The 24,693-nt window shown below is 40.1% G+C and overlaps 1 protein-coding gene across 15 annotated transcripts in view; it reads right to left on the reverse strand.

The window, feature by feature from the left end:
* The window catches only part of TENM2 (teneurin transmembrane protein 2), a 616,658-nt gene that overhangs the window by 143,263 nt on the left and 448,702 nt on the right, over positions 1–24,693 (reverse strand). For all 15 annotated transcript variants that reach the window (XM_021410395.1, XM_021410388.1, XM_021410399.1 and 12 more), the window contains 2 exons: positions 24,363–24,597; positions 11,427–11,665 (listed from right to left, as the gene is read on the reverse strand). In XM_021410395.1, coding sequence (XP_021266070.1) covers positions 11,427–11,665; positions 24,363–24,597 — 474 coding nt within the window. The remainder of the gene's footprint in view (positions 1–11,426; positions 11,666–24,362; positions 24,598–24,693) is intronic.

Consider the following 24,693-nt stretch of genomic DNA (forward strand, 5'->3'; position numbering starts at 1 on the left):
GGAGCTCCGCAGCAAACACCCCTCAGCTCTGCTGAAGGCAGCTGGGATGCAAGGAGTCCTGTGTCAGACTCGGGCTGGGGTGCAGGCTGGAATGCAGACAGCTGTACCCAGGACTGGTGAATGCCATACTAAATGTGCACTTACAAAATCATGGAAACCGCTTTCAGAACTGCCCATTTTCAAATGCACACACAGTGAAGGCACAGAAAAGTTGCGCTGTTTCAATTTATCTGTCACGTACCTTGTATTCCAGGAGCTTCAAATCAATGTTAAGCAAATTGCACTGTGTTTAAGAGTTTTTTCCTGTTCTAGCTGCTTACAGTCTGGTAAGTATGAGAGAAAAGAGGAGTGATTTATGAACGCTCGCTTTAAAAAAATCAAACAACATATTAAAACAATACCTCATAGCACAGCGAAATAGAGTCAAGCAGATGGTTTTCACAGTAGTTTTATAGAAAGAGCATGCAGAGAGCTTTGACAGGAAAAAAGAAAATCTAAAAATGAAGAAAACCGTGTGTATTAGATGCTGTTAAACTTGTGCTAAAGCACAAATGAAGATATAAAAAGAGATAAAGCTCATCCTGCAGACATCCGTATAGAATGTAAAAGAAGTGATGAAAATCACAGCTTTTCAACCTCAGCAGTTTCCCTTCACCAATATTCTACGATGAGATTGAGTGAAACCCTTCAAAGTCTACCCTGGAAACCAACACCATTTCCAGTCTGTACTAGTATGACAGTGGATCGTGCCGATCAAATGACAGCAAACCAATCAAGATGCATCTTGCCATTTTCTTGAATGTCTATAAATTCTCTGCTTTCAGCAACAGTAGCACACCTCAGCTCCAGGCCCAATCAGCAGCATCTGCCCACAGTCGCTGTGCCAATTGCAATGGCCCAGGTTATGCGAGCTAATAACGGGCCCCCAAATTGACTAAGGTGTGTTGGAACAACAGAGGAACTTGGCTAAGGGAGCACATCAGCACCTGTACAGGCATCCTCAGGTGGTGCCCAAGGAGGATGTACATTTTAATTTGTAGCCCATTTGCTGCAAAAGGGACTGAAGTTTAAGATGTACCATGGAGTACAATATGGCAATCTAAGCAAAGAAAAGGAAAACAACTTTTCTGTATTTCTGAGAACAAATAGCTGCCTCTACCATCACATCATTGTTTTACTATTACCAGCTAATACAACAGCAGACAGAAAGTGCAGCTGCGGTCCACAGAATATTTGGCATTTCTGGCCCAAGCATAATCCCTCATGTAATGAAAAACCTATTTCTATTTCTGCATCCTCGCTACTCTTCATACTGAAGAGGCTTGCGCCTGTCTCCCATTTATTGAAGCTTATTCTTCATCTAGACAGCCAGGTCTGGTTTGTATTAGAAATTAGGTTTTAAATCACTATTTTTCTATTATTTATTTTAGGATTTTCAGGAAGCCTCCAGAGGTACAGAAAAATTCATCTTATGAAAAAGACCCTTACACATTTAATGAACCCAGCTCCAAGACCCTGACCTACGTTAAAGAACTTTGATGTTTTTAAGGTTCAAAATAATTCAAACTATAAAGACAGTAACATCACTTTAAGAGTTAAAATGAGAGAAAAGAGTAAAGAAAAGCTAAATACTCCCCACACAAGAATAAGAATAATCATAATCCTAAGCTTTTCCTTTACAAGCAGGCTCCACTGTGGGCTTTTCCTTCTCATTTCTCATGTGGCTGAAGGCTTGCATTTCACTGATTAATGGAGTCTCAAGACGTAGAAGGGGATATATATTTGCATCTCTATACGCACATATATATGAAGAAAGAAACAATAGGTGAAACAAACTTTTGGCTCAATAAATCTCGGGGGCCTGAATTGCATCTCTCCTCTCTGTAAGCTCGCTGTTTCCTTGTGGCCAGTTCTAACACGATTCTCTGTATCTGTAGGTCTCAGCTCGGCACCACATTCTAATAAACGTGCAGTTCTCTCCTTGGAGAAGACCTTGTCTGATGTACGCATACAGACCCATAAAGGCAAAGTGAGTGGGACTGTGATGTTGCAGTGTCTCTCTTTGGTAACTGCCAGTACATAGGCAGTGAAATTCATTGCATCTCTCTCACTGAAGGCCTACATTCTTTTTGAAGTATTTTACATTTACCACAGACCAGCAGAGATGCTACAAGTTCACATCTGCCCTTATGTTATACTGGGATTCTTGCTGTGTACTCGAGATTTTTTCCAGCACCTTCTACTTTTCTCAGCATATCAAGCACTGTTTTGTGACTTTTATGACTGAACACAGAAATCCTCCAGCAACTATTTGTGCTAGAGGAGTGGGGTACACTCAGGTTTAAACAGAACACTTTTTAGCATACAGGTTCCAGCAGGATATAAGGGAAAGTCTAACTGATCTTTCAGAGTATTATCTAGACCGGGTCAATTTCTGCAAGACAAAGCACCACAAAAACAGGCTATCTCTTCCCATCTGGCAAAGGGAGCCTATTCCACTACAGTGGCATTAGTACGTTAAAACTTTTCCTATTCTCTGACCTTCCTCAGAAAGTATTTACTAAGAAAAATGTGGGAAGAAACCAACTGATCAACCAACCAGAAAATTAAAAAAAGCTTAAAATTAAATTAACTGCAGCACTTATGCATAATGTATATTGCTTTTTAAAAATTAAATGCGATAGAGCAGGATAAATGTGGGCATCCCAGAAGAAGAAAACAAACCACTAAACACACAGTGTATTCTAAGTTTTATGCAACGTTACGTAAGACCAACGTGTGAGAATGCAATTCTTTTGCCATTCAGGAACTATATTAATACAAACACTTGTCTTCTCTGCTATTTAATTAGTAATAGCCTAGATAAAGATATTAATAATGTCTAATAATCACACAGGAGGTCTCAATAGTGATTCTCTCATTATCAAATCTTCTCCACATACAAGTCCATGCATGATTTTTCCAACTAATGACATTCTTCATTTTGGTATTTTAATTCAAGCTTCTGATGTCAGAAATGTTTATGAGAAATAAAGTAAGACAGAATTCTCTCAATTCTAAGAATATAACCTCTTCTCTGTGAAATAAAATAGGCTTTGGGTTTCCGAAACCCACCATAATCAAAGTCTGTTGTGGAAAACAAGCATTCACTCATGTTCAGTGAATGGACAATGTATCTTAAAAGTTTAGCACTCATTATTCAGGCAAAGGTGCCTCAGATCACAGGAAATTGGCCAAACTCCTTGCAGTGAAACAAGCTGGAGACTGGCTGGCTGGGAGTAACTCTGCAGGAAGGGCACTGGGGTCCCAGTGGACGGAGCTGCAATAAGCCAGCAGCGTGCCCTGGCAGCAAAGAAGGGCAGCAGCAGCCTGGGCTGTAGGAACAGAAGCACATCCAGGAGACATTATTCCCATCTGCTCAGCACTCATTAGAATCATATAATCACCAAGGTTGGAAAAGACCTCCAAGATCATCCAGTCCAACCGTCCACCTACTACTAATATTTCCCCACCAAACCATATTCCTTAGTACAACATCTAAACGTTTCTTGAACACCTCTGGGGACAGTGACTCAAACATCTCTCTGGGCAGTCCATTCCAGCCCATTCCATTATGTTGCTTCTTCCGTAACTGAATCCAGTTTTGGCTCTTCCAGTACAACAAAGGCATCAATAAAACAACGTCCAGTGGAAGCCACTAACATCTCTAGGGCTGGAGCACCTGTCCTAGGAGCAAAGGCTGAAGGAGATGTGTTTGTCTAGCCCAGAGCAGAGAAGGCGATGGGGGCCAAACAGCAGCATGTCGGATCCCACAGGTCATCAGGAGGATGAAGGCAGCCATACTGGTTCATGGCAGGAGGATGACGGACGAATGATATACACTGAGAGAAGATTCAGATCGGATATATAGAAATACTTTTTCCCCATGAGGACAATCAAGCAGTAGAACAGGTTGCCAAGAAAGGTAGCGTAGCCCCTGTCCCTAAATATCTTCAAGACCAGACTGGATTTTACAGATGCCCCAAGTCTTAGTAGAAGGTTGGACTAGAGACCCCCAGAGGTCTCTTCAACCCTGAATTATCCTGTAATTGATAAACTTAAATCTAGAGTGCAAAATCAAGGATCAGATAGATTGCGATGGAAAATACTGCTTTCTTGATTATAACTACAAGAGTATCATATAAAGGATAAATAACAAGACCCCACAACATGACATGAACACAATGTGTTAGGCATTCAAACTCACTGACCCTTGCAAGTCAACGACATACAGACATATGGATACGTAGACAACAAAAAATGGCCAGAATATTTTTTGTATCTGAGCAGTCTGAGTAGACAGCACAAAGTATGATGCAGCAAGACTACACAGAATTAAAGCCTGAACAAGCAAAAGCTGGAATGAACCCAAAAACTGTTTCTTAAACAGCTTTTTTGATTACTGAAAGATTATTCACCATTTAATATAATGTGTTGAAATTAAGTTCTCTGTCATTTTATAGTGCTGTGACATTTCTCCTCCCACTGTTCAGCTTCTTTTCCTCCATCATTTCTGTGCTCTGTTACCTTGCCTTATTATTTTCACAACATGAATTTAATTCCTACTTCTATATTTTGTCTTCTTGCAAGTTCCTCTTCTATTCCTCTTCTATTCCTCTTTTCTCTGTAGTACACTTAAATATCTTTTATTTGTGTTTTTTTTTCATGGCTTTCATAATAGTGTTTTAGCAGCTACATTAGCCATACTTACAAAATCCCTGTCACATCTTTTGATCCACTATTACCCCACTGAGCGACAGCTATAATCCAAAAAGCACTAATGTACTTCTACACTTAAATGAATAAAATCTGTAAGCACACAAAATGTAAAACAACAAAATCAGTTAGCAAAGAAATGTAGCAACAAATAATAAATATAAATGAATCCAGAAATGATCAACCGATGATCTCAGCATAAATAGCAGCTAACAGAGCAACGTTTCCCTAGGGAGAACTGTGAGAACTGTGAAATCTTACACTGATATTGAACACTGACTTTTCATAGAAAATGACTGCAGATTTATTTGATAGCTATATCTGACTTAGCATTAGATTAGCAAAATTTAATCTTCAATATCGCTTATGCTCACCCTTCCTCAGAAAGATGGTCTCCTCTCAGTATGTGGTGCCAGGCTATAAAGCATGTCTCAGTAAACTGCCTCAAAGCTTTTTCATCATTTTTCCCTGATTTCCTCCAGACTTGTTTTGCGTCTGTTTATCCCTGCTACGTCTTTGCCCTGATTACACTCCATACCTGTAGTTCCGGCATTAAATCCTAGACTACTAAAACAATCAGTCCTTGCACCAATGGAAGGGAGAATAGGCTCTGTTCTGCAGCTAATATGAAGCCAAGGATATTTACCTGTTTGGGCATGGTAGGGAAATAATGGAGCGTGTGAAGCACAACATATGGAGCAGCAGTGCTGCTATAAATTGTGGAAAAAAGAGCCACTATGGAAGCCATTCTTGTAGCTTTGAGTAGAAAAAGCAAAAAAGTGGGCCATGTAAATAGTAATTCTATGACTATACTACTTAATTGAAGCACTATTTCTCTGAAATCTCCAGGTTAGCCATTGTTATCCTGTTAGATCACATACAGTACTTCCATGATACTACAGACACACACATTTTGAGTAGTATAGCATCAGCTAGACAGCTATGTTATTTTTCTCACGTTCACAGCAGTATCTTTTAACACTTTTAACAACCAACATCAGAGAAATCTGTGAAAAATATTTTTGGATATTCATCTTGGATTCCATTGTGCAACATGCATTAAAAACAAACACCACTCCCCCCATCTACAAATCCCTATAACACCCAACACAAAGCATCACCTTGGTCTCCTATTTCTTGCCAAGGTTTCTGAGTAGGCTGGTTTAACTTGGTAAATAGGTAGAAAGGGTTTTCAATTTCAAGCGCTAAGCACCTGATGGCACTTGTGAGTTATAGAAACACTAGGCTCACTCTAGTTTCAAGTGCTCAGGTTTAGTGTATGGAAATCCTCAACAACGACAAAAGGAATTCAACAGGCAGATAAGACTGCCCCTGAACACAGAAAAGTAGTTCCTTCTGTTATCTCTGAGATCTTCACCAGGCAAAACATGTGCATTCGCTTCTCTTGGAGAAAATCTCTAGATCAAGCTTTTATTTTTAACCTAGGAAAAGCATAGGGAAACTAAAGCCACGTAACCTCTCATAAAAGTACTCCTGTTCTCTGTGGCATTATGCATATATAGCAGCAAGAGGACGTTGCTTTTGAAGGAAGATGATCTACTTCACCTAATGACTCTTCCTCACATTTGCATCTTGAAATAGGACCCTTGCTAGGCTCGAACTCCACATTTAATGTTCCTGAAGCTAAACTCCACCATTTCCAGCAGAAGTGCAGAGTTTTGTTATAGAATGGGGCCAGATGCTTTTCCTTGAAAGGTTCAAAGCCTCTCTTCTCAGAGCTAGTGTCAGACAACCATTCTTCTCTTTCTCAGATTGACTGATATCAGTCAACAAGAATATCTGAATGTGTGACAGGCTTATTCTAAAACTTAATTATTGCCCCCTAAGTGATATCTATTTTCATTGCAAATTTAAGAACAGAACCTTCTGTCACCATCTCATCTCGCAAGATGCAAGATTCAAGTGAAACTTGGTAGCAGTGATTGACAACCAGATGCCCTCAGCATCACAGGGGTTCCATCTTTGCATGGTTTTCCCTTTTGTCAATCTTGGTTTCCAAACTGTCTAGCATATTTGATTTCAGTGAAGTCTGGGCAAGAACAGCTCAGTGGTTTTCTGACTTTAAAAGTGAAACAACACAAATGCAGCATAAGAAATCAAATGAAACATAGGTTGCCATTTGTCAAAACCAGCTCAAAGACAGAGAAAATAAATCAGTTGATACATAAAATAACCACTTGCGTGAACTATTTTGATGAATCCTGACCTGTGGTATCAGAGTCAAAAGGACAATTGGACCTATATCATCATCAGTGTCTCTTAAATTCAAAAGTATTCTTGTGAATGGCAAAAGTTGCAGCCAGTCAAGCTACGAGCAGTTAGTTATATGTCTTTGTTTCTGGGAGTGGTGGCATCTGCAGTGCTCTAGATGCTGCACTGAAAGAATTTACAGTAATACTTTAAGCACTGCATTTATGAATGGAAAAAATTACCAATATGAATGAAAAAAACTTTACATAAGCTCTTACACTGGCAAATATCATACTCATTTTTGGGATGAAAATAATTCAAATTGATAACAACACCTAAAGAAGACAATTTTATGAAAACTGTAGTCTATGCACATATTTCATGCAGAGAAAAGATGAGACTTCTGCTTCCAAGCCTAATTTCTTCAAGAACCCCATACATTTTATTGTCTGCCTGTCACAGAAACAAATGAATACTACTGTGCGAGAAAGATAACCAAATAAATTAACCATTTATTTGCCTATATGTATTATATTCACAGATCTGCTGTGGTGCTTTCTAATAGCAAGAAACTTACCAAAACATTTGTTCTGTGTGCCACTATTTTCCAGGCTTTAATTTTAAATAAATATATAGGGTATAAAAATGAAATTTTCATTTGCTTAAATAGCAGTCAGAGCCTTTGGCAATTCATTCCTTTCTAGAGCACAGACATGGCTGTGTTATTTTAAGTGTAAGGAGAAAACTGGAGTTTATCTGAAGCCTCAAGCATATTTAAGGTCAAATAACACTGAAGAATAAATGAGTGACAACATTTTCCCATGCAGCATATGTGCTAAAGATGCAGTACAAACATGCTATTTTCATAATTTGTCATTTTCCTTCTATTTTTCGGTATCATTGCACAGGACAGGAGTAGATAAAATAGCACCAACACTAAAAGTTATCAGCATGAGATACTATTTTCAAGTGGAGCATCTCTGAACCCACTGTACAGGCAATAGTTAAGTATACTTGCTGCCTCCCTCCAAAAAGTGTAAATACTTCAAAAGTATCTCATTTTTAACATCCTGGCATGTTGATGGTCAGATGTTCTTCCATGCTCCCTGTTAGACTGGCGGAAATCAGAGCAGTATAGGGGCTTACAAAAATATGTTATTTAATGTTTGGCAGGAATTATTATCATGGGGAGCACAAAGAGATTCTCTTTTTCCTCTCCTTCCTCCTTTATTTATTGTTTTTTTCCCTTCCAAGTTTGGCATGAATCTAAAGAGCTAAAAACTAATTTAACGTGACAAATTCTTTCATCGCTCCCATAATCTCTGAAGTGAGCACTCTGACAAAGACAGCATGTGTGGTATATGCTTTCCTTCTGACACTTTATAAATTACTTTCCTGTAACTCGGTTTCACCACCAGCCCAGTATCTCCAGGATGTCCTAATTTGAATGGCTCATTCTACATTCTTCAAATATTGCCCAAGGAAAATAGGAATAACTCCCAGATTTTGTGAAATGACAAATCTCCAACAGGACTGGAGCACAATTAGTTCCAAAGGGTATTATGTACTGTGATTTTTTTTTTTCATTTCACTCATTCAGTTTTTATTTATCTGAAAAGGCAATAGGAATACCTAAATCACTTCTGATATTCTTTTATATCTTCTTCTATGATATGTCTTTTGCTTGTCTTTTTAAATCACCCCTTGTTAGAAATTTTTTCATGATACCATTAATCTTTGGCAGTCTGAAATTCAGATGTTTAAACCCACAGACAGCATGTTTTCAATGAGCTGCTTTGATTCCCACATCTTTCTTATAATAGGACATTTCATTCAGAAACCCCGTAGTCTATGAGAACTTCAAACTATTCTTTCAATATAATTTACTCCTTATTTGCCAGCATTGCATTTTTCATTTAGTGCAGCAGTAGTCTTTGCTACCTTTGATACACTCACCTTCACAGAGCCTAGATATATTGACTAACCTAAACAGCAGAACCATTTACTGCAAATTTTGATAACCTTTTCCATAACTGTTACTTTTAGCAGATGTATCCCCAGTAATATAACTTCTGCTTTGGTGGAGAGTGAGAAATTTGCTTTTTTGGACATGTACAGCAGTAAAACATTATCAGTACCTTTAAAGAGTCTCCTGTGCTTCAAGTTCTGACAGCAAAATACAGCAGGGGAGCTAGCGCAATGCAGAGTGCTGCCCTTCCTTCTGCCTATCTTGGTCGAACTTAAATAACATCCTAAGACTCCCAGCAGATTAACAGCTCTCACTTTCCAACTGTCTCAATGATCAGGACAGAACTGGGATTTTGGTCTGATCTGAACATTATTCTGATCATCTTGAAAACAGAAAAACATTTTTTCCTTCTAACAGACTGACTGGAACAAGACAGAGTTATTTTGTCTTCACAGCAGTTCACGGATTAGTAGGTCAGCAGCTCCAAAGCAAGCAGCAGAAGAGCAGACAGCTGGTATTTTGGATTGCTGCTCTTTGCCCAGGAGAGAGGATAATTATTTTTCCCAGGACTGAAGTACTGCACATGCCCAGGAGAAGGCATCCCTCCAGGGAACAGCAGAACAAGGAAAGGTTTTTCAGTTTTCTTGTAATAAGGAGATTTCAGCGCCTAAGGTCAAACCGTTGGAGGACAGCAGAGTTCCAACAATTTGATGGCTGGACAAGCTTACAGCTGATGGTCCTAAGCACATCCTTTTTACCATTCTGTTGTTCTCAAGGCAATGTCTTAAGACAATGCAACTTCCTTTTAGTTTTCTTTCTTTCCTTTCCTGTCTTTTCCAAAAAGACCTCAAAAACTTCTGTCAAAATGGATCGCTTATGTCTTGAAGATCATTCATCAATTGTTAAGGGTCTATGCATTGTTTTACATCAGCTCCTGTCTTAAACCGTTTAAGAAACTGTTGCAAGCAATAACCACGTCACAAAGTTTTGCTTTAGATTACAGTAACCTAAATACCAGGGAAAAACACATCTCATAATCCATCACTTCAAAGTTATGCACATGATTAAAATATTCAGCTTGCAGTATATCATTTCCCATGTGCATAATCACTCAAACGGAGGGCTGTTGTATGATAACTGTCAAGTTCAATAAATCATGTGCTTTCCAATCTTTTTATTTATATATCAAACTAAGCCTGCTATTCTTCTGAGCTTTTCTACAGAAGAAGCACAGAAAGTTGGTTAGCTCTGTAGTATTAAGCATGCTGGGATGCAGGCCTGGCCTAAAGAGACAGAAGCAATGAAGTAGCTAATCAGCTCTTTTTCACCTTGTGTGTATTAATTACCATTAAGACCATTAAAGTGAAAATTGAAATTTCCATAGAAAACACTACCTACACTCTTGAGTTAGGTTGTCTGGTAAAAAAAAAATAAAAAAATAAAAAAATAAAAAAATAAAAAAATAAAAAAATCACTCTCTTCAAATGGAGGAAATGGGAAGAAAATTCAGTGCATCTTTACAGGGCTTTCACGTATTATGCACGAACCTTGCTCTTTACAGTAGCAACATATTAATATCAGCACAAAGAGTCTCAGAAATGAACAAAAAAACCCAACATAATAGGTCTGGAAAGTATTTACAAGCTACTACAATTTTGCCATTTACTCAGGGAAGCTAGACAATCTGTGTAGCATGTCATTATCAACATATTGTTGAAGGCATTGTAAAAGGCACAAAATACACATCTAACTGGTATAGATCCTTTGTAAAATCTCTGAAACAACAGACAATGAGGAGGATATTGGGGGAGAAATCAGAAATAAATTAATATAGTAAAGACAAAAAAAAAAAAAAAACAGGAACATGTTTAAAAAAAATCTGAAAAGACCACAGAAAAAATAGAACATAGCGTTGTCATTATTAGTATGTTAAACATAGAAAATAAGCAAAAAATTTGAGCTTTCCTTATAAAACACTAAGGTCACGTGTCATGCGGAAAACAACAGCACACCAAATAGATTTATCTTATTAAGGTCTGAAAACTAGAGGAATTTAGGCATGCAAACAGATATAAACTGAAACTTATCATACAAAATGATTTTTGATTTTTTTTTTTTCTCTAAATGCAGCATGCTATAGGACTACTTCAATTCAAACACCAGTACCTTCTGTTACTCTTATGGATTCACTATCACCATTTTTTCAAAATACTTTAAACCTAAGGTAGTACGTAAAAAAATCCTCATTATATCAGCCTCTGTTTGAAGCACCTACGACACCTCAATTTAACGATGCAACTTCTTGTTCCCACTCTTACAACAGCGAACGGGACTTGAGAATTGTACTTTTCTCATTAACCAGTATAAAGAATAATAATTTTCTTTTCTCGGTGACTACACAGATCTGCAAAACAGATTAAACCATCCTTTCATCTGCTCAAGTTTCATTTGCTGACATAGCCATGTGATTTGACATAGAGAACAGTCTTACCTATGAAATATGCTAGCAGGATGGCAAGCAGGACTGCAGCAGCAATTGCAGATAAAGCAGCACATTTCCAGCTACAATACTTGGAGGGTTTTTTCAGCTTGAATGCATTCCTGGAAAATGTATTTCTAGGTAACAGCCTGGGAGGTGGAGTATAAACTGTTCCTGAGGTCAGTGGGTAGCCAGGGGAAGAGCTACTGAATAGCGGAGTCGTTCCGGAAGATGTCTTAAACAAGAAATGCCTGGAAAACAAAACAAAACAAAACAAAAAATGGAACTACAGTTGAAAACAAGAAGTCTTGTAGTTATGAAAGAATATCCCCTACTCCTAACGCAGATGACATAATGGATTAAATTCAAGAAGAAAGTAAAATGACTTTGTATGAAGGAATAAGGAAAATGAACACTCGCAATTCTTTTGCCACCAAAGCCAAACAACTGTCACTGAAACACAGTGTCAGGGTGTCTTCTGTCAGGACAATCTTCTAAATCTTTTTGTGATTAGATGCAGTTGGACTGGATATTAACTAAAACACCAACATGACCAAAGTGTCGTTGAGTACATTGAGATTGTGCCCGTTAGAAGGGGGAGCAGTAACAGAGCTCATATTCAGATGTGACATTACCAGCCTTGGAAAAAGCTGCCAGCAAAAAATAAAATAAAATTTTAGAAAGACTACAGTCTTGAAGGAAGAGATTTTACCGGAATTAGAATTAACCATTTAAAAAAAAAAAGATGTTAGGGAGGTTTGGTTTGAACAACTAGAACAATCATCAAAAGTACAAAGCTTAGCAGAAATAAAACCTCTCAGACCGCCCAGACACTTGCTGAGAAGAAAATAACAAATGACATTTTACCCAAGAAATTCTCAGAGAATGCTGCCAACTTGCTCCAGATACAGGAAATGGAGAAAGCAAAGCAGAAGATCGGCTCCTCCAGGTTAACTTCTCACAGTCAGGAAGGGCTGACTACAAGCACGTTCCCAGTAAGTGATAAAAAGAGAAGCACAGAATAAAGGCAGTGGTCTTCAAGAAGGCCACTGAAAATACACTTTTTTAAAATGCAGTCATTTATAAATAAGCCTGTTAGTGAACATTATAAATCATTTAGATTGACACTGCATTTGTGATGCTGTTATTGTTGTTTTTTTCCTCTCTTGCAGACCCCAAATAACAACCTACATCCCACTCAGCAGTGATGAAAATTTCAGTTTACTTCAGACAACATTTCAGTCTGCTACTGCAGCAGTAGTAGTCACTTTCGTAACTTTCTCTTTGTGCTGTGTAGACACCAGAGGAAAAAGCTTCAGACACACAGGTACACAAGCAGAAGAGCCTTTCAAAGCCTAAGTATCTCAAGCAGATTAATTCTGTTGTCTTTGTTTGTTTTTGAAAAGAAAAACGATTTGATTAAAATAACTGTTGGGGAAACGACGGTACGAAGCTGCTGGTGTTACACGAAAGCTGCGGGCACTTCTGTGCCTCCAGCCTGGTTACACCTGACTGACAGCAGCAGAAGCAGTTTTAGCCCCTTCAGCAGGCTGCTGCTGCTTGGAGAACCGTACTGCTCTGTGACAGGAGCTCGGGACTGAAGCCACATGGAGTGTAAAGAAGGACGGACAGACAGGAGATGTGGTGTGAGGAAGGACAGACGGACAGATGTGGTGATGCAGAGCAGACGTGGGTTGCACACAGGCAGGCCCATCTCCTTCCCGCTCACTGCGCCTGCTCAGCCGGCCCCTCTCGCTGCGTGGCCCTGTCAGACTCGGACCTCAGGGTCTGCAGCGGGCGGTTCTCACCGTTCTTCTTCTCCTGCCCCAAAGCAGGAAATCACAAAATCAAACTGGAAATTGCAGTCCTTGGCACTGCCGTTATCTGAAATGTCAAAGCTTTTAACCCGGGAATGTTATGTGCTATTCAGCCGAGAAGGCAGCTGCAGTGCCAACAGAAATTTTAATATAAAGCATTGTTTAAGTAAACTCAGATATATAATGAAACTCTGCTCCCATCAAAAATGAACGAATGAATATCTAGATATGTTTTAATAGAACATGCCAATCATATACTGTTTCAGTGAGAAAAAAAAAAGGAAAAAAAGTAGAAGAGTCCACTTTTGGTATGTGAAGTATATAAAGCAAACCAAAATACTTACACATTCAAAGGTTGTATTGTAACCTCTGTTACATTGTTAAAACTCCTCAGAACTTAATGGGAGCAAAAAGGCTGACAGAAATGGATATGAGGAAGTATGCCATTCCCAAAGCAAAAGAAAAAATATGCTTGAATAGACTGAATTTTGACACACCTTCAACTCTGATCGGTGTGTTTCAAAAGTGGAAAGTTTACTATCTCTATATGAGGATTTCTGACAAAGTGGCAAACATCAGATTTCATGCCATGTTAGAGTACAGTAATTACATCTTCAGAAGACTAAGAAAAAGACATTTAACTAAAGATATGTTAAACATCCACCAAGCCATTTTGGAAAGCTGGCACTGCGTTTCAAAGCAGGGAAGCAGATTAGTAGAAACACCTTAAGTTACAGCAAAGCACACTGGAACAACTGAGAGCATAATGGACAAAATATTTGCAGCTCCCAGAATTTTAAGTTTAGATTCAGCTTCTAATGGAAATAAATTGACTTGTCTGAACTCTATCCCTAAAACCAATGATCTATAGCTATATTTTTTACGTGGGATTTGATATGCTCTGGTACAACCAATTGTCTGTGGACAAAAGCTGCAAAGGAAGAACACAAGCATTTATCAACATTAATTACAGACTCTCAGAGGTAAGACCGGCAGATATTGCACAATGAATGCTTATGGAGAGAAACGATCTTGTTTCTATCCATTCACTTAATTTCAAGTAGTAGAATTAAATAATAAACGGTATATTCAATGTTCATCTATCAAATACTGTAAGGAAAAACACATTTACCACCTCACTTAGGAATAACACTTTGATTATATTGGGCCTAAATTTATATTTTGAAAACATGGGAATAGATTTTCTAATCTTAGCACAGTCTCTCTAGTTTCCGTGCATCACGCAGCACTCCTACACAGGCTAACTACAAAATGCCATCATCAGTATGCAATGCTTCAGTAATCTGAACATCCACGAAAGCTATGGATGGAGTCTGCATGCTGCCGATGGAAAACCAGTTGGTACCACAGCTCGCTCAGGGCTCTCCCTGCCGGCCCCTCGCTCCCAGGCGTGGCGGAGCAGGGAGCGCTCCGTTGCCGCGGCACGCTGCCAGCAGAGGTGACATCTGTGGGAGAGGAGCATGCAAGGGGACATTCGCCCACAGTTCTGTGGATTACTGGTAAATGGAAAAAGCTATAGTTTGCTTTCTTCATTAATTCAGAGCTCTCTATAGCATTTATTTTCCCACAGGTCAAAAGGACCTCTGGAGTTCAGGGAATAGTGGTCTGACAGAGCCTGTATTAACTTCCATATTCTTTTGAGAGAAAAATCTTTTTCTTCCCCCCTTCTTTATGGCCAGACTGTCACGGCAGCGCGCTGCAAGAACCAGCTGAGAAAAAAAAAAAAAAAATCTATCATTTTTTGTGATGAAAAACTGTAATAGAAAGGAAGAACAAGGTACCTTAACAGAAATTGCTTCTTTCACTCCTCATACTATCCTAAGCTCATTCTGTATGAAAGAAGAAATACAGAGAGCTGTAACGCTTAAAGTGTCTTTTTTCATACTAACGTTTTAATAGGAATTAATAAATAGAAAAGATATACACCAAGAGATTAGTTTACAGCTCAATTTATTGGTTCAAGGACTTACAAATAAATGACCTTTAAGCTGCGATAAAATCACATTTATCTATATTATGTGATCATCTTGTGACATTTATTTGTTGCAGAAGAAACAATGCAACGTGGAGCATTACATGCTCACTTTTACTGGAAAAAAAATCTAGTCTTCCAAACTCGTGTGCAAAAGAGTAGCCATGTCATTTGTGCCAATGAAAGCGGCTGTCAAACTCAACAAAGTTTCACGTCAGTTTTCTCACTTTTAGACAAAAAGAAACCAAGAACAAAGAAAACTATGAACTGTCCTAATGCTTTTTATGCTAAGAATGAACTCTGAGTGTTAGGCTGGTGCAAGATTTGGTTGCTTGCTTAAGGGCCTCAGTCCTTCCCTGAAGGAGGTTTAATAGCACGTTCTTGCTCTGGGGTTCTTATGGATTAGCAGCCAGGCTGACACAGCTGAGGGCTCTCTGAGGGGGAGGTGACTGCTCTCCTCGCCTCACTGCATGCAGCAGGGTGTAGTATATTTCGAGGTTAGTTACAGAAAACCCTCAATTAGGATTGATAAGCACAACACACCCATTATAACGAAAGTGCATTAAGTAGAGAAAAAAGCAGCGCTGAAGGAGGAAAGATTGGTTGGTTAATCTCATCCTGACTACTAACTCCAAATTTACCAGTGCTCAAAATCCTGTGGCCACCACTTCTCATGGTAATTCTCTTTAAAATAATACATTTCAGATATATATGCTCCTACTTCCTAAGAAAGAAGTATTTTCAGATACGCTATCTTACATCCAAAGCAGCTGAACCAACGTGAAAGTTAAGTCCAAACTTAGCGGGGTACCTGAGAAGACTGAGGGGAGCCCTCATGGCGGCATGCAGCTTCTCATGAGAGGAACAGAGGGCACTGAGCTCTGCTCTCTGCGGACAGCGACAGGGCCCAGGGAACAGCATGGGGCTGTGTCAGGGGAGGGGCAGGTGCGGATGAGAGTGCTCTGCCTCAGAGGGTGGTGGGCACGGCCCCAAGCTGCCAGAGTTCAGAGAGCATCTGGACAATGCTCTCAGACATAAGGTTTGGGTTTTAGGTCATCCTGAGATGGACTCAATGATCTTTGTGGGTCCTTTCCAACTGGGGATATTCTATGATTCTAGATTATTTTCAGTGGAGAACTATTTAAAACACGCACGTAGGTCAATGAAGTGGCCATTTCACAGAGGCATGCCAATGTGCACCCCTCACACTCAAGTGCACTTTGCAGACAGGCACAGCTGCAGTCTGCAAAAGGACACAATATTTCTGCTGTTTCTAGCTTGCTGCAGAAAATGAGTTTGCGGCTAACTGCATGGTGCAGGAACTAAGGACACTCCATCGGGCATGAACACAACAATTCCGAACGGACATCAACAGCAAGGTAACACTTCTATCGCTTCTATTCTCTGCTGCACAACTCCGAACAAGGCAGCAGCTGCCAAGCCTCCAGCCAAGTTCTGACACCAACTTCCCAGCCCTGGAAGGGGTCAAGATTCCTTGAAGGCAGGGTTCACTACATCCCAAGGCAATGTCTTCTAAAACATACAGAGCGTTAAGCAGGGTGTCGTGTGTTGCCTTAAGTGCCAGACCAGTTTGCGACTGCTGTCTCGACTCTCTCAACAAAGGCACAGTTGGACACACAAAAGCACAGTAATTGAAAGCTGCCTGGCAGGAAGGTGATATGTTGTACAAAAAGGCAGGCACCAGCCTTTGGGCACTCTGATCTGTCATGTTATTAAACAAAAACAAACAGGCAATGTTCCCAAAGCAACAATCCAAAACAGTAGATTAAAAAAAAAAAAAAAAAAAAAGAAAACATCTGTATTGTACACCAGCAACAGCCTTAGCTCTGTACCGGATACGTTTTCACAGGACAACCTGCACCTGACCTGGGAGATGTTAATTAAGATATTGTTGGGTGAGCTTTTATAACCCCTTCTATCTTACACCCCAGCCATGAGCTGCCAGCTCTGGGGGCTCTGACTGCTGGTGTCAGGATGCAAGGCATGACATGAGCCAGCATCACCTCAGCTCAGGCTGCTCAGAAAGCCACTGAGATGTGACAAAGAGCTGTGAGAGCCTTTAGAAAGAGGCAGTGTAAACTATGGAGAGAGGAAGGATTGCTGCAGTGAGGATCATCAGGAGCTCAAGAATACAACAGGGAGAACACCAAGGTGGAAAGGCCTCAGATCTGACAGGGGAAGAACAGCAAGGCCAGCAAGGATGTCTGGGCTGAAATATTGGTGTGGTGGAGCTGGTGACACACAGAGCTCAACAACAACAAAGAGCTGCAGGGGCCACCCCTGCCCTCCTGACCGGTGTCTGTCCAAAACCAGCCCTGGGTACCCCACAACAGCTGGTGGGCACACTAGCACTTAGCCTGCCGGCTTAAATCCTTGTAGCCTTTTGCCCAAGTTAGCCAATAAATAATTGCATTACCCTTTCAATGCACACATATCCTTTCTGCAAAGTCCCCTGAAGCCCAGCTGAAGTCTGTTTGACAAACTGACCCAGAAACAAGGTGGTAACAGTTTTTCCTAGTTACTTACCAGACGAACCTTCACTTAAGTGAAGCTGACACCTTATTGCATAATGAAGCTATTAAAATCTGCACTGTTGTTTATTCTCCAGGTCTGCCGCAATGAAACTGCTAGCTAACACCTGGGGAAAAGTAATAGAAATAGCTACACGTATAAACACAGAAAATGAGTCACTCCACATATGTACTTAGATTAAATGGAAGTACAATCTACAAAGCATATCTGGAAAGATTCAAGCAGCCTTTATCAGCTCAAACTATAGCACCTCTAAATTCTCAAGTAAAAAAGAATTTCATTTCATCTATAAAGTTCTGAGAAATATGTTACACAGAGCAGTCAAAGTGACAAAATCCAATAATGCCTACATCTGTTATTCTGCTAATGACAATAATGACAACAGCATTGTGCATTTCAATAGGTCTGCTAATTTTTAGCTTTCTGCATCAATAAATGAACTAATTTTCAAAACACTTCTATTTTAAAAGGCACATATGTAAGCTCTTCACTATCTCGTAATTCCATTACTCACTTAACTAGAAATAAAGGAAAAGCACTAGCAACAGGGCTGAATTCATAAGTTATTCAGGTCTATAAATAAATAGAATCTTACAATAAGAAATTCAAGTCTCTAAAATGTTTTTTTTTATCAGTCTACATGCAAAGGTATAAAATAGAAACCTTAATCATGTCATTCAGGATAAAAAAAAAAACACCAAAAAACCCAAACCAACACCAAAAACCGAAATTTAACAAAAACTAACACCCTACTGACACCATACTTGTCTCTTCCTATGCAGCCATTCATGCTGCCTGTACACTCTACAGAACTCAAACTGCAGACCAACTAGATCATGACAATATGCAATTATCTGTGATCTATAAAGATTTCTTTGCACTTATAGGTATGTGCATAGGAGTACATGACACAGATTTTCAGAACTATCAGTACATATCCTGCTTTTGTAGGGTTTCCCCTCCGCCTTTTTTCATCTCTTATCACAGTTTATAGTTGTTATGAAAACATCACTACAGCAACCTGGTAAAAATGACCTTTCTACCAGACTTTTGGAATTCCCCCAAGCACATGGCCCAAATGTACATGAAGTCCCTATGGATGCTTTTGATTATGCTTTACTGCCTCTTCAAAATGCTTTTGGTTTTCAGACACATCCAGAATCTATTTATGCAGATCCCATTTATGTGGAAAGTACACAAGCTCCCTGCAACCTCCTCAAGCAGGAGCAGGCAAACAGAGGTGTCAGTTCTTGCCCCAGCCTTTAACTCAGAAGGACCAAAATTCTGTGGCATATGTACCTGTAGTCTTACAGTTGGTAAGAGAAGGCCATATAGGACAGAACAAAATTAGACTGAGGAGATATTTCACTGCTCCAAGTAGTTGCTTGCTGTGCCCAATATATTCTAGAAATATGCATTAACAAAAGGAAAAGATTTTGTTACACTGTTCTGTTCCAGAACATTTTTGCATCATGTATAAAGATATCAAAATATTGAGACATTATTCAAAATAGGCAGACAATTGTGAGGAGCGGCTGCAACTTGCAGTTTCTACACATTCAGAAACTTCAAATTTATACATTCAGGTCAGAAGCTCCGTAGCTTATCTTGACACCATCATGGCACAGTATCTGGCTTAAGTATTAGCAACATTTCAGATATTTAATTTCTTTCTCAAATAAATAAATAAGCAATACCTCAGCACTAAATCCCACTCTTCTCCTACTCTGTTCTCAGACTTTTGCAATGGCTGCTTTAGCCCACGTGTATGGCTGCTTTAGCCCACCCATCACATACTGCACTCACTGCTTCACTGCCTGGAAGGTTGCAGCTACAAAAACACTCAGCAAAGTGTTCAGTGCAAACTGCTCTAGCACTCTGTGACTTTGCATTGGTGCAAAGTGGGATACAGCTCATGGTACCACCCCATCCTCTGATCTCCCTGTGCTCTCTATCCCTCAGGCTCACCCACAGGGACACTACAATGGAATTAGACTTGCAAAGAAACAAATGTAGCTTGAGCCCCAGGAGCAGACAAATATTTGAAACAACATCATGAATTATTTAAGGCCAATTTTTACAATTTTTTCAATTTTTAAATAGAACTTTGCTCAAAAGACTCCGGATTTTGACTGCTACTTTTGCACTATAGCCCACAAGATCTAAGGAAACATGGATTTCACAATCACCAGAGAAGTGACCTCCACCCTTTCTCCGGAAATACAGAAGAAATGTTGGTATGTTACACTCTTTACTGAAGCCTAATAACAAATCTTACGAGCAAGCTCAAAGAAAATATAAACATATACATAAAATTATATTTACAGCCAAAAGATTTTGATTGAAAATATTTTAAGTATGAAACTAATTATGAGGTTAAATATAAGACTAACTTCTATTTCATTTAATCTTTTTTCTCTTGGATTAAGTATTAATTATAACCGTACCAACTAAATTAATTAACATCAATATGAAGCACAGGAGCAGGCATTAGCACGTTAGGCAATCTTTGACAAACATCCCATCATGAAAGCTCTTCTGTTATCCTCATTTATGAGTCATTTCATTTTGACTGGCATCTGCAGATGGCCCTGTGCAAGGTTCCCGAACCAGAGATGAACCTTACAGAGCACAGAGTGATGCAAACCTTCCTGCAGAGCCGTGCTTTTCCCCCTGTGCTCTGTGATACAGAAGCCCTCAAAGCATTTCAACCTATAAAGCAGAGTGCTGCCTCTCTGGCTGTCTGGAAGTAATGAGACCCACACTGGGATGTTCAAAGGTAGTATTTTCATCATTCATCCTCACTGAAAGCAATGATTAAAGAAGCGATAAAGAAACACCTCTTAACTGCAAAATGTAGAAACCAGCACTTTGGAAAGGAGGAGGAGGAGGAGATGGTTTGAAACAGACTGCAAGAGGACAATAAAAGTTAAAGAGCATTACACAGCAGCTCTGGGCCTAAAGGTAAAGCAGTTAAGTACTGCAGAAATGAACCATAAAAATAGCATCATGATATGCTACAGTGATGCATTCCTGAATCCTTAGTTAAATATATTTCAACCCTTCCATTGTGGACCTTAATATCAAAGAAAACAGAACGATTACATAGCCAAAGCAGAGGCCTTTTGCAGCCATAAAGCAGCAGCAGACCAGGTAAGATAAAATCCATATTTGTCTGCCTTGAACTAGATTTAACCACCCCAAAACAGTGTAACTAGGAACTCTGTATAAGCACTTTTGCAATATTTTAGCTTCCCTAAAAGAAACAAGCTACTGCGATCGAGGTAAGCATAATTAAGTTAAAAATAAAGTGCCACAAAGGTTAAGTGGAGACGTGTGTCAAAGTTGCCTGAAGAAAGTACATGCAAATATGGGCAAGCAGTAAACTCCACAAGGAAACAATGACAGACAGATGGTTGCCAGTGAAACCATAACAATCCTGCAGAAAAAGCCAGAGAGCCATTTGATGGAACCAGAGAAATCATATAGAATAAGCTCAAAATTTCACTTCAAATCAAGGCAAAAGTTGGTCTCCAAAATAAGCTAAACAATACCAAAAGCAGATAAAATTGCTCCCTTCTTAGGTGGAGATGAGGAACATAAAAACACAAGCGAAGAGAGATTAAAGATGGCTTCCTCTGCAACGCGCTCTCAGGCCTATCCTCAGCACCTCCGCCACGACTGCCAGCCAGGCCTGCAGCCAGCAGCCCACCAGCTCCCAGGCACCACGCCCTCACCACCAGGCCAGGAGAGTCACAAGGACCAACCATTACTGACAGTTATAGGAACTAATTGCTCATGATACATACTGATGATGAACATCACTTTTCTCAAGTGGCCCGATACATCAGCCACGCTGAGAGCACCTGCCCTCCTCTCTGGCCCAGTACAGCTCCATTCCTGCCCCCAGGCCTCAGCTCACTGCTTGCCATGCCTGGCACTGTCTCAGGACTGTCCGGCTTTGGCTGCTCCCACTAACAGCAACGTCGTTTCTCACCTAGCTTGTGTACTTATATCTGGTCTAACCTATCACATGTATGCTGTAGTAAATAAGAAAGGAGAGCGGGGAGACTCAAATTGACTTTAAATCTACTTACCTTTTAATCTGAGAAGTAATTAAAAATAGAGAATTTCATCAACATATTTAATGCTTATATTTGCATTGAATTAAGAGCCTCATTAAAAAAAAACACACAAAAAAAACCTGTCACGCTAAATTAATACAAATCTGGTTAACCCTTCCAAAATTAATACTGAAACAAGAGATGGAGAAAAAAGGCATTTGGAAAATGTGCTGTCTCCAAGTGGTCTGTGGATTTAGCTCAGGCAGCATAATATTGCAAAGGAAAGAAGGGAAGAGAAAAACATTATTAGCAGAGAAAAAAATAACAATATGCAGACACACGTTGCAGTAGTCAATGATTTCAGCACTCGGCACTGATAGATAAAGAGGTGCCTGGAATCTAAATTGTGATCTGAGTTTTGTAGTGCTGACATAAAGCATTCCCTTCAGACAGCTCAGGTAATGCTTTCTGTTTCATAATCAGAAATGTGACCACTTGCATACTGTTTTCAGCCGAGAACAGAATCTGCTGAAGGTAACCAAAAGGTGAAAACTGAAAGTTGTGAAAGATGGGCCTGATACAGCAGCTGCTGTCAGCGGTGGCTTTGACTCTGGGGTGCTCCTCTTCTGAGGTGAACAACTGCCAACAGGATAAAACATTCAAGTTCTCTGTGTCTCAAGTGCTCTGGGAAGAGGCAATGTGAGTGGGATCAGTGCTCACATCAAGGTAAAGCCAAAAAATAAAGGCGGAACTGACAGGATGGCAAAAAGGTGTCATTTGTTTTTGTGGCTACTGCCATGAATTTAGAGGAAATACCAGCTTTAAAGTGTACAGGCTAATTTGGAAAGTCTCCAGTGATTCTGCAGGCATCAATTTCAGCAAAATTCACTGCAAACAAGAAAAAAAGTCCTCATCTTTGGAGTTAATATTCTTGTGATGAAACTTGTCATAAAGTCCTGTCAGGTGTGCAATGTCAGAAAGGAAAAAATCAATCCTGAAGCACTCCTGGAAGAGCCTTTAGAAAGCAGCAGTCCTGTCAGGACGCTCCCTGGCATCTCAATGTTTGCCTCTGACAAATGCGTCTACAGAAAACTGCAGCTCTCTGGTAGTCAGGTATCCTGCAGCCTCCAAAAATAACAGCATTACTTTGGTCAGCAACATGAATACATGTGTATTCCCTGAGAGTTTGTGATATCAAGCAGAAAAGCGTAAGGTCCAAAGTTAGTATTGGAATTGACAGTCCCCACTGGCAGGAAATAGGCACAAAATCAGAATGTAAAAAAGTCAGAGAGGCCCAGTGTTATTGCTTGGGGCTGCCAGCATTTTGACAAAGAACCATTTTTCAAATATCACAAGGAATTCTTTCCCTGTAAATGTTTGGGACAATCCGAAGACATCAGAAATGACAAATTGCAGGTGCCGTTGTACTAAAGAATGCCTGTACAGAAGTGTAATTACACTGTGTTGGCTACTCTGCATGTAGGCTGGTAGAGTAGCCTCAAATTCTCAGAAGCCTGCAACTGAAACATAACATCCAAGAGCTATGGCAACTGAACAGCTGAAACCACTGCATGAGCCAGTTTTACAAGGAGTCCAGCTGCCCTACCTGCTTTCTGTGTTTTTATACACATCTAGGGCAGCAAGATCACTCTTCTACTATTATCTTGTTTTTCACATTTTTTTTAAAACTGAATTTTCTAGAATTCAGTAAAATTCTACCATATCAGCAAAAGGGGCAGACTCAGATGTACAAATTTCAGTTCCAGCACATGTTGTGTGAACACTCAGCCCGCTTTGACAACAGCAGCAGGGCTTGGCCTCATGTCTGTGAACGAGGACACAAACACATGCTCCTGCAGAAGTCCCCACAATGGCTTGTTTTAAATTCTGCTATTCAAAGCAGACATCCCACCCCACAAATGACCACAAACCTCAGTACTGAGAACCACAGCCTGTCAGGCACTTAGTTATTTGACTGACCCAAGTGCTGTACCTTTAAATTTATATGCAACTGTTTGCCTCATGGGCATCAAGCTGTTAACATGTACAGAAGAGATTAAAATGAGCTTGCATGCTGGATGAAATATAAATGAAAATTATAGTACTGCCAGTCTTGAATCTGGGATTGTTTCTCAAGTCTCCCAAAATGCATAATTGCATAATTATAAATGAGCCTCTGTTTGTGATTTCAGGAAGGGCAAAGCGCATAATTTTCCAACAACACAGTCAATGTGACTTACAAGTAGTTCCCCCTGAGCCTGTGAGCAAGATATGCCACAACAGTACCATTAGCTGAATACGCAAGAACTATCCAAACGAATAATACATACTTCAAAATAGGACAGAGATGTCCACCCGTCAGCCTCCCAGTGCAAAGCAAATCGGACGATGCGTACTGCACATGTTCTGATGTCAGGAACTCTCACTGTGCGTCAACCGAAACCACCACTGACCCAAGGCAAACTAAAACCCCTCATCAGCTGAAGGGCACCGCAGAGCGGTGCCAGGCTCTGCGACCCACCTGGTTTCCAGTGGCACGTTGCTGTTGAGCACCCAGCTGTCCTGCAGCTGCACGGACTCTGGCGTGGTCGCCAGGTCGTTGGGAGCGGGAGCGGGCGCGTGGATCTGGTTGCGGCGGTTGGTGAGCGAGTTCCTGTTGAGGGAGTTGGCAGACGAGTGATGGTGGGACAGCGAGTGGTTGTGAGGAGGGGGGAGAGGTGGCCTCAGTGTCGACTGGCTGTGATGGTTTGAAGGGCCTGAAATGGAAAGAGAAAAAGAAATCACAGCCATGCTGATGGTATTTTTCTTCTCAGCATTTTCAAGAGACTGTTGGCTGGAAAAAAAAACAAAAA

Source organism: Numida meleagris, chromosome 12 (genome assembly GCF_002078875.1).
Source record: "Numida meleagris isolate 19003 breed g44 Domestic line chromosome 12, NumMel1.0, whole genome shotgun sequence".
NCBI classification, from domain to species: domain Eukaryota; kingdom Metazoa; phylum Chordata; class Aves; order Galliformes; family Numididae; genus Numida; species Numida meleagris.